Below are 11,755 nucleotides of genomic sequence, written 5' to 3'. Positions count from 1 at the left end.
CAGTGCCTTAGACAACTAATGGTTAAAAATGTGGAGTCCATGAGCTAACAGGTCAATCCCACAGATACAAATAGTAAACACGAAGGCACTGAAGACGGGCCCAAACATGCATAATTCCCATTGTTCATCGGCTTATCGAGGCTAAGCTAGGCCATACACTGACCTTTCCCAGGATGATACCCCACAACAGTTGCTTAACTCCTGGGGGACCTATTTACTGCTAGGTGAACAGAGGCTTCAGGTGAAAGGAAAATCCCCAACCATTTCCGTCTTGAACAGAGATCAACCCAGGACATTGAGTCAAGGATGAAGAACACTATCATTGTGGACTAGATTAAGATTTTGTCTTGTGTTTCCCTATCTCTTTATACCAGCCTTTAGGGATGTTTAAAAGGGATCCTTCAGCACTGATGCTCATGTGTCATCCTGCCCGTGTTTAACACAGCGGGCTCTTACCTTAACCCCTTTACACTGCTCCAAGTGCTAACTGCAATTTCCTCTTGTGCTGTAATTGCCTTATGTGTGTTTTTTGCCACTTGATTTGTTCACTATTTTTAGTCATACACACCCTGATGTGGAACTGTACTTTTAAATAGCTGCATACACTCCAAGGGTTAAAAAGCAAATGCTACAAGAGGTGTTTTCTTATTGATTCGGGTCATTTATTTTACTTATGTAATGTAATTTTGCAATACTAAATATTCTTTTCTCTATTCCTAAAGGTTTAATAATTCGTATTTGAATATGAATATTAATATGAATAACTTTTAAGAATGGGCAAATTAGAACACAGGCCACAACTATTCTATGCAATAGTTCTTTATATTCTAAACAGATTCTATGAAATACATGAACTTAATATTTAGGTCAGTAGGTTCAGGGGTAAAAAATAGCACATGGTTGAAAAATTCTAAAATTGTAATTTCCAGAAACAAATATATACAGTATTTTGTTGGCAAACTGACCCCCGTCCCCCAAAATTTGTGATGAATTCATAAAGAAGGTACGAAAACAACATGAAAGCCGGGAAACACACCACATTAGAATTGATAGCGGAAAACAGCATTATTGTACAGTATATAGACACTGATTAAGGCTTTAAATGTGACAGACCATCATGTAGTAATAGACCTTTATGTGGTGACATATTTTTACGTGGTGACAGATTTTTATGTAGTGACATATTTTTACGTGGTGACAGATTGCAAATTTGGTCAATTAAACAAAGTGACCACTAGGAAGTAGAAGCAATAATGTTGCTACCTGCTTCAAAATGCTTTCATAGGCGCTGAACTACTTCACTGAACATATAACATACACCTGCACGCCAAAGATACAGCACAGGGGAAAGGTGACACTCGCAATACTAGTAGAACAAGAGACTACAGGAGGGGTTAGAGATTATCTGCAGGAAGTTCAATGGGAGACTGAAATGGAAAGAAAGTCAGACGTGAGACATTGGAGCGCCTAACACACAAATGTAAAGAAGCAACGGAACTGTTCATACCTCGCAGGAGAATAGTGGATGAAAGGAGAATGTCAACCCCACTGTTCAATAAAGAAAGGACGAAAAGGAGAAGACAGAAAAGGCACAAAAAAAGGTAGGACCAAACCAGATATTATCATAATTACTGATAGAAGCTGCAGGGGTCTTGTGTTATCCATTACTGTAACTATAATAATAATTCAATGTTCACTGTAATGTTCAACACTACACTAGAGATGGGAGAGCTACCAGAAATCTGGAAAAAGGCTACTGTAGATACAGTATTCAAGGGATCAGACATGAAGTACTAAACTACAGACCAGTGTCACTAACACGCATTCCATGAAATTCTAGAAAACATCATTAGAGAAAGTATTGCAGATCATTTGGAGAGAGTACAGTAATTTTTATAAGAGGTGCAATGTGATTTCAGAGAGGGCGAAAATCATGCTTAATAAACATGTTTAAATTCTAAGACATGGTCACCAAAATAAGGCAAGAGAAGGAAGGAAGGGGTAGACTGCATCTTCCTAGACTGCCAAGAAGCTTTTGATACAGTTCCTCACACAAGATGGAGAGACAAGCAGGGATAACAGGAAAGACCCTGGACTGGATATTGGAGTACTTGATGGACAGGAGACAAAGGGTCATAGTTAGAGACGATATGTTAGGTTTGAAAGGAGTGGAAAGTGGTGTTTAACAGCAATAGACTTAGGATTATTGCTGTTTTTAATTTATGTAAATAACCTCACAGGAGTGAATTTGTGCATGTCGATGTTTGCAATTAATGCTAAGTTAACGAGGAGAGTAAAAACTGAAGACGACTGTAAGGTGTTGCAAGAAGACCTTGACAAACTTTGGGGGTGGACAGACAAATGGCTGCTGGAATTCAGTCTAAGTAAGTGCCAAATAATGAAAATAGGTAAGAAAGATAAAGACTTGTGTTTAACTGTACTGTAAGGGGATGGCAATTTCAAGAAACAATAATAGGAAAACAGACCTGGAAGTAGACATAATCCCAACACGAACACCAGAGGCTCATGTGAACAGGGTAACATCAGCAGCATATGGGAAGCTAGCAAACATAAGAACATCATGTAAGAATCTAAACAAGGAAGCTTTCAAATCCATACACACTACCTATGTGAGACCATTACTTGAGCATGCAGCTCCAGCATGGAACCCACACCATGTGAAGCAAAAACACAAAATTGTGAAAGTTCAGAGGTTTGAACACAAGGACAGGTTGAGAGAACTCAGCCTCACAACCTTAGAGAAAAGAAACAGAGGGGGATCTTGAGGGGGAAGATATAAAGATAAAGAAATGTTATTTAAATTAAAGAAAAGTAAGACAAGGAGACATCAATGGCAGCTGGATATGCAACTGAAGCAAAGAGATGTAAAGAAGTTCTGGTTCTCTGTACAGGTGGTCGGCAAGTGGAATGCACTGAAGGAAGAGGTTGTTGAAGCTAATTCCATCTACTACTTTAAAATTAAATATGATAAAAAAAACAGCATTGAATGTAATGAAACGCCATTTTCTGGGTGAGTCCCGGAGGCTTCCTGGAGCTTATCGGGCTAATGTATGTTATATTAGACCGGGACATTAGCTAAGGAGTTCAGACCTACTAGGGACCAGCGCCAGAACCTGGCCCCTTCAGAGAGGTTTCAGGGAGCAATGGCCCTGGAAAACCCCTTTGTGGTTGGGGTTTTCCTTATCTGCCATCGACCGGGGTTAGGCACCCAGAAAGGTAGGCATAACAAAACAAACCCCACATGGTAAAAAACTAAAACAAAAAAACAAACAGAGAAGTAGAAACTCCCTGCAATCACAAGGAAGCAAGCAAACAAGCAAACATCACACTTTACTGCCGCGCTGATTGTCCGCGCAGCCCTCCCCGCCCCAAGAGGGAGAGGGGGGACCCCCAGACCTACTGCGCCGGCTGCCAAGCTTCAGTTCGGAAGCTAAGCTTCAACCAACACGAAAAAACTGCCGACCGGAGGGAGGGAGGGTTGCCAGGGAGCCTCTGGGGCTCACCCAGAAAATGGTGTTTCATTACATTCAACGCTGGTTTTCTGTGGGGAGCCCCTACAGCTCCCTGGAGCCTCATACCCAAAGAGAAGGAAAAGAAAAGGCTAACCCAGGACGCGGCCGCCACAAACTCGGCAACGCGAAGCCGAGAGACAGGTTGCAACCTGCGACCCAAGGCAACAAGAACACACAGGAGCAGACGCCCATAAAGAATGGGCGGCCAAGAACCTGTGCGACCATCAAATCCCTGCGCCCGAAATGAGCACTAGACGTCACCAACCTGGAGGTCTAGGGCCACCATCCAGGCACCCGGCCCCAACAGAAGCCGGATAGGAGACAACAGTCCTCCGAGGAGGGCATAGAATCCAGGGCACAGACTGAAGAAGTTCAGAAGAACCGCAGATGCGAAAGGCCCCATGACTGCAAAGAGCAGACGGGAACCCCAGAAGGATGGGGCGGATCGACCACGTCCAACGCACCCACTAAGATGACATGACGAAGCGCAGGGCAAGAAGCCCACCCCGCCAGCTCTGAACTCCCCCAAAGGGGGAGAAGCCGTCCACCGACGCCACCAGAGGCCGGAAGACAACCAAAAGCACCCACCAACAGCGGGACCATGCGAGAGTCAACAGAGCAAGCTGCTCCCCCAGCGCCCCGTCAACAGAGAAGGGAACAGAGCCCCTTCCGAAAGAAAAAGTACACATACACATATACACATTATGTATATACACATACATATACACATACACACAAGGTATGTTACACACACGTGTGTATACACATGTGCGCACACAGTGTACACATGTACATGCATACACACACACATACACTTTAAAAGAAAAGTACAAGCCGCCGACCAGTGGGCAGAGAGCACCACGCTGGCCAGGCAAAGAAGGCACAAAACTGCATCAAAAGGCCCACCTCGACAACAAAACCTCAAAGTCCCAGCACGACCACAACATGTGCCAAGACCCAAAAAGATCAGTCTGCAAGCCAGGAAGACCCCGGAACTCCAGAAGGCAGAACTGGGTCACACGAGGAAACAAAGCCCCCTGAACCCACAAAGGGGGCCCAAGAGGAAGAAACCTCCGGAACGAAACCAAAGAACCCAAAGGAACCCGGAATCGAACCAGGGGGAGCCCAAACCACCACATTTGCTGGCGGAGAAACGCCACAGAAAGGCAAAGCACAGCCCCCAGATAGAACCCCCAGGGAAACGGTCATAACAGACTGAAAACCGAGGTACAAGGTGTGGGAGCAAGCATAACAGCCAGGGACACTGAGCCCAAACCCAATGGCCCAGACCCAAAACAGACAAAAAGGGAAACCTGGTATAAAATCAACACCCAAACGTTCCCAGAGGAACAGGAAATGGGCAGAAAACACCAGAAAAGCAAAGAAATGACAACAGGAGAATAAAACCCCTGAAAAAAGGTGAAAACTCACCCAAGAAGCTTGCTCGCAAACCCAGGCGCATGTAAACAAACCGCAACACCGCCCTGGTGGCCACGCCGGGAAACCGGCAGATGAAAATGGCCACCAGAACAGAGGGCTGTGACCGACGCTAAAGATACGAAAACACGCCAGCAAAAGTGGGAAGCAAGCAGACTGCATGGGCGAAAAACTCCGCCCAACAGCAGAAAACCCAGGCAGGGGCAAACTGCCCCAGAACTGCTAGCAGGCATCCCCCACAGCCCCGGGAACCAGCAACAGAGGCCCCGGGGCAGAGCCGTCCTCCAAGCCCTCCGCCCTTAAAGAAAAGGAAGAGTCCATGGGAAAGGCAGCAAGAAAGGGCCGCTGGTAAGACCCAGAAGGCTTGGCAGGAGGAACAGGCTCGAAAACCTCTGTCCCCCAACCCAAACGGGGCAGCCCCCGAAAACCGCCCGAGTCTCGGCCCCAACTAAACCCCGCCCCGACCCCGAAACCCGCAGACGGTCTGGAGCCAGGAACAAGGAGGGAAAGGGGCGAACAGCACCTAACCAAAATGGGGCGGCCTCGGGGCATCCGAGTGGGAAACCAACCTAGCATGTTGCAGCAACCTAACCTAGCTTGCAACACGGATGTCGCCTGTACTCTGAACAGTAATAACATCAGGAGAGTACTAGAGAATAAGCAGAGAATCTCTCTCGCAAGACTCCGGGTCAAGGTGTCAGTGACCCAACAGGCAACATGACGGAGGTAAAAGTGTCGACTGTCACCCGGAGACAAGGGCACAGCAACCAACGATCCCGTACAAGACGGGTTGGAACCCGGAAGACACATTCATTGGTCCCCCGAGCCCAGACAGGGGTTTCCAGGGCCTGTAGGCTGACTGCTATGGGAAGCCCGGGCAAGGTGTTGCTAACCGGTTAAGAAACCCCAAAATAACAAGAGGGTAGAGGATAGCACTGAAAATTCCTGCAACGTGTACAATCACGGGGGCCTAGCAGAGGGCTGCCAAACACTACCAGTGGAACTATAGCCACACTAGGCAGACCCCCACCAGGCATGAAAATAAAAACAAAAGAAAAACCCAAAAAAAGTACACTGTCTCCAGAGGCAACAGGAACCGGTCGCCGCTTAGGTGGCAGGCTGTGCAACACCTTGACGCCCTAACCAGCACAATACCAATCCCTACCCAGGGCCAAACAAGGGCCCCCAGCCCCAGCTGGCCCCAACCTTGAGGTTACCTTGAGGTGCTTCCGGGGCTTAGTGTCCCCGTGGCCCGGTCATCGACCAGGCCTCCCCACAAATAGCTAGATCTCGCTCAAGGGCGAGACAAATGCCGAGCAGCAAGAACCTCTACAGGAATGGTTCCCGAACGCCCCCAGGGAAGATAACCCTGTTACGCAGGGGCAGTACTCACAGCGCGCTTAGGGAAGTCAGCCACTAAGTGCATGCAGCCCCAGCACTGATGAGGTACTCCTGGCCACCGCACAACACAACACACGGCAGTGAACACCACACTAGGCAAACACCACCTAGGAAACTGAGGCCAGAGAAGCGTCTATCCCAGTTGACATTAGCTTACGAACTGAAGGTTGGCAGCCGGCACGGTAGGTCTGGGGCTCCCCCCTCCCCCTCTCGGGGCAGGGAGGGCTGCGCGGACGATCGGTGCGGCAGTAAAGTGTGATGTTTGCTTGTTTCCTTGTGATTGTAGGGAGTTTCTACCTCTCTGTTCGGTTTTTTGTTTTAGTTTTTACCATGTGGGGTTTGTTGTGTTATGCCTACCTTTTTGGGTGCCTAACCCCGGTCGATGGCAGGTAAGGAAAATCCCAACCACAAAGGGGTTTTCCAGGGCCATTGCTCCCTGAAACCTCTCTGAAGGGGCCAGGTTCTGGCACAGGTCCCTGGTAGGTCTGAACTCCTTAGCTAATGTCTCGGTCTAACATAACTTACATTAGCCTGATATGCTCCAGGGAGCTGTAGGGGCTCCCCACAGAAAAGTTAATGCTGAGAAGGGTAATTTATGCACCAGATAATTAGCACTAGGAGGTGGAGCACAAATAGCTAGACCTCACTTCCCCGTGGTCACTAACAGAGAAGCATTGATAGGTAAGTGTTAAATAGGAGAATGCACCAAGTTGTTGGTGATAAGTATTTGGTGTTCAGGTGCATAATACTCTCAGCAGAGGGCAGAGGGCGCAGTATACTCTCAGCAGAGGGCATCGGGCGCAGTATACTCTCAGCAGAGGGCATCGGGCACAGTATACTCTCAGCAGAGGGGCATCGGGCACAGTATACTCTCAGCAGAGGGCATCGGGCGCAGTATACTCTCAGCAGAGGGCATCGGGCGCAGTATACTCTCAGCAGAGGGCATCAGGCACAGAATACTCTCAGCAGAGGGCATCGGACACAGAATACTCTCAGCAAAGGGCATCGGGCACAGAGTACTCTCAGCAGAGGGCATCGGGCGCAGTATACTCTCAGCAGAGCATTGGGAGCAGATTACTTTCAGCAGAGAGCATTGGGAGCAGAATACTCTCAGCTAACGGCATCAGGTGCAGATACTCTTACCAGAGGGCATGGGGTGTAGAATACTCTCAACAGAGGGCACTGGGTATCAAATATTCTCAACGGAAGGCATCGGGTGTAGAATACTCTCAATAGAGGGCATTGTATGTAAAATATTCTCAGAACAATAAAAACTAATTAATTTACTACAATAAATTGCTATATATAAATGCTATATAAAATATAATATGACACATTTGAGGTATCGAGTATACACGACCATCAGTTACTTTTATATACAATACAGTAGGTTTTGATAAGGCTATTTATATTCGTACAGATTCTTCTCCACTGGCAACACAATGTGATACATGATGGCCTCATCAACACTGGCAACACAATGTGATACATGATGGCCTCATCAACACTGGCAACACAACGTGATGCATGATGGCCTCATCAACACTGGCAACACAGTGTGATGCATGATGGCCTCATCAACACTGGCAACACAACGTAATGCATGATGGCCTCATCAACACTGGCAACACAATGTGATGCATGATGGCCTCATCAACACTGGCAACACAATGTGATGCATGATGGCCTCATCAACACTGGCAACACAACGTAATGCATGATGGCCTCATCAACACTGGCAACACAACGTGATGCATGATGGCCTCATCAACACTGGCAACACAATGTGAGGCATGATGGCCTCATCAACACTGGCAACACAACGTGAGGCATGATCGTCTCGCCAATATGTTCGTTGTAAATAAAAGATTTTCTCATCAAGTTGAAAAAAAATAATTATTTTTTCTTGAGCAAAACAAGCCTTGGGATGAGAAAACATTTAATATTTATACTATAGCATTATTGTACAGTATATTAGTGGCATGCATGTCAATATTTTATAATGCCAACTAAAATGGTTCATGGTACTATACACAACCTTCCATGATATTTTGTATTAAAGAGATCAGTAGAAAATGTTGTTTATTCAGTTACAAAACCCCACAAAAAGTTTATAAACATTTTTCTTCTGCTGTACACCGAGTTGTGGGCCTTATTACATAACCTAACGCTGCTTCTGTACCCATTCCTACGACTGTCACCTCTGCTTCAGGTCAAAGATCTCAATTAGAAGTGGCTCGACTTCTTGCGGATTGACCTCCAGGAAGACTCGGATGTGATTCTCACTGAGGATGTGAAGGTGGGTGATTCGTTCCAACAGACGATGGTACACGGTCCGACCTTCACATCCGCCGTATTTGCATTCCAGGTAACGCTTCAGCAGATACAGGTATGAGCACTGGGGGCAAGAAGGAGAACAATACTGGTGATGGATCAACTAGTCTTGAGGATGACATTGTGACTTAAATAAAAACCAATATTCTTATCCTTTTTTGAAGAATGGAATGGAAATATCAGGGGAAAGTGCTAAGCCATTACGACTATATAGCACTGGGCAGGGGGGTAAGGATAAGGATTTGGGGAAATGAATACAGTAGTGCCCAACTACTTGAATGGTTGGGGATTAGAGAAATAAGAGATAAATAAATCATTTTTGAAGAGATAAATAATAATTGATGAAATCACAAGAATATGATAAACCTAGGAGAAAATACTGAAGCCATACGATGGAATTAAAACCCAAAACCCCCTGGGACTCCCCAGGCACATGAACTACCAGTTTAGTTGGTAGTGTGTGTGTGCCTGTGGGCTTGGATGCAGGTTTGATGTGAATGTTTGGGTTCAATATTTTCTCACAGTCAAATATTAAACCCCAAATATCATTACATTGAGGATCCAACAGTGCTCATAATGACAACTTGAGAATAAACAATTGTAATGTCTTCATCTTTTAAATACAAAAAGTATATTCTGAGATTTTTTTTACTCCAGGATCAGATCCTCCGTAGTCAGTGACAGTGGAATCCAAAACCTCTAATGGCATTAAAATAATGACATCAGAGTGATGTCACACATCTCGTACACACCATTTATCAAAAAAATATTTACCTGTTACTGTATTCACGAAAGATTTCTAAGCTACCTCATTCAAAATAAAAGTAAATAATAAACAAATAAAAAATGGAGTACCTCATTCTGTTTCTCTCTAATGAAAGAAATTGGAAGAACCCATCATGATGAAAATAAGATACGCCTCGCCTGGGTTGCAGACTGATTTTAACCCTCAAAGGGCACTGCTATATAAATACATTAATGTATAATGTGTGGTATAGTACTATACTGAGGTTTGCAGGTTTAAAATTAGTTAACAAATCATCAACCGGGAAAAAACCACACACATGGTAATTTGGAGCACCGGCCCCGACCTGCCTATGACAGTCACTTTCCACCAATATGTTGCCCAGAAAAGTTGCGTGGAGCAATCACAAACAGTGATTGGAGCAGTGTAAGGGTTAACAGAAGCTGTGGGCAAAGCAGCATCTGCACACTCACGAGGCATCTCACTTCCCCTGAGAGAAAATTATGGTAATCTACCTGAAAGCCAGCAAAATAGGAAAGGAAAATAAATGTAAGGATGGAATCTAAGGAAGGTTTCAGGAGGCATAATTGTGTGAAAACTTTCAAAACCCCTGAGCACTGATGTCAGAACAGGATATCACCGAACTGAACACCATCGCTGTGGAGGAGTAAACTAAACACTGAGGATGAGTAAACTAAACACTGAGGATGAGTAAACTAAACACTGTGGAGGAGTAAACTAAACACTGTGGAGGAGTAAACTAAACACTGTGGAGGAGTAAACTAAACACTGGAGGAGTAAACTAAACACTGTGGAGGAGTAAACTAAACACTGTGGAGGAGTAAACTAAACACTGTGGAGGAGTAAACTAAACACTGGAGGAGTAAACTAAACACTGTGGAGGAGTAAACTAAACACTGTGGAGGAGTAAACTAAACACTGTGGAGGAGTAAACTAAACACTGTGGAGGAGTAAACTAAACACTGTGGAGGAGTAAACTAAACACTGTGGAGGAGTAAACTAAACACTGGAGGAGTAAACTAAACACTGTGGAGGAGTAAACTAAACACATTGGTGAGCACTGCTCGCTGGTGGAGAGAACATTATGTAGCATGCTACACTACCTCTCACTGACTGATAGCATAATGTTCAGAATGCTACACTACCTCTCACTGACTGATAGCATAATGTTCAGAATGCTACACTACCTCTCACTGACTGATAGCATAATGTTCAGAATGCTACACTACCTCTCACTGACTGATAGCATAATGTTCAGAATGCTACACTACCTCTCACTGACTGATAGCATAATGTTCAGAATGCTACACTACCTCTCACTGACTGATAGCATAATGTTCAGAATGCTACACTACCTCTCACTGACTGATAGCATAATGTTCAGAATGCTACACTACCTCTTACTGACTGATAGCATAATGTTCAGTATGCTACACTACCTCTCACTGACTGATAGCATAATGTTCAGTATGCTACACTACCTCTCACTGACTGATAGCATAATGTTCAGTATGCTACACTACCTCTCACTGGCTGATAGCATAATGTTCAGTATGCTACACTACCTCACACTGACTGATAGCATAATGTTCAGTATGCTACACTACCTCTCACTGGCTGATAGCATAATGTTCAGTATGCTACACTACCTCTCACTGGCTGATAGCATAATGTTCAGTATGCTACACTACCTCTCACTGGCTGATAGCATAATGTTCAGTATGCTACACTACCTCTCACTGACTGATAGCATAATGTTCAGTATGCTACACTACCTCTCACTAGCTGATAGCATAATGTTCAGTATGCTACACTACCTCTCACTGGCTGATAGCATAATGTTCAGTATGCTACACTACCTCTCACTGGCTGATAGCATAAGGTTCAGTATGCTACACTACCTCTCACTGGCTGATAGCATAATGTTCAGTATGCTACACTACCTCTCACTAACCGAGAGCATAATGTAGTCCTCGTGACGCAGTGGTTAGACACTCGCCCGGCTCTTTGGCCTGAGTTCATATCCTGGCCGGGGAGGATTGACCGGGCACCAGTCCTTAACTGTAGCCTCTGTTCACCCAGCAGTGAATGAGCACCTGGTTGTTAAATGATTTGGCGGGTTGTATTCCATGGAAAATTAGGATTAAGGGCCTACCCGAAATGCTATGCATGCTAGTGCATGCTCGCTCAAAATCAGTAAAATGTGTATACTCGTTTCAGTTTTCTCACCTTAATTCTCATGCTACGTTGTTCGTTTTGGTCTCATTGTGTTCGCAATAGAATT

The 11,755-nt window shown here is 45.2% G+C and overlaps 1 protein-coding gene across 3 annotated transcripts in view; it reads right to left on the bottom strand.

Annotated features, from left to right (window-relative positions):
• Window positions 1-900: 900 nt before the first annotated feature.
• Window positions 901-11,755, bottom strand: part of LOC123764269 (nuclear hormone receptor HR96) — a 114,350-nt gene continuing 103,495 nt past the window's right edge. For all 3 annotated transcript variants that reach the window (XM_045751834.2, XM_069338857.1, XM_045751843.2), the window contains one exon: window positions 901-8,769. In XM_045751834.2, the coding sequence (XP_045607790.2) occupies window positions 8,569-8,769 (201 nt within the window). In that variant the 3' untranslated portion in view covers window positions 901-8,568. The remainder of the gene's footprint in view (window positions 8,770-11,755) is intronic.

This window comes from Procambarus clarkii, chromosome 5 (assembly GCF_040958095.1).
Source record: "Procambarus clarkii isolate CNS0578487 chromosome 5, FALCON_Pclarkii_2.0, whole genome shotgun sequence".
NCBI lineage: Eukaryota > Metazoa > Arthropoda > Malacostraca > Decapoda > Cambaridae > Procambarus > Procambarus clarkii.
Note: the sequence above shows the minus strand (reverse complement) of the source record. Positions and strands in the feature narration are given on the sequence as shown.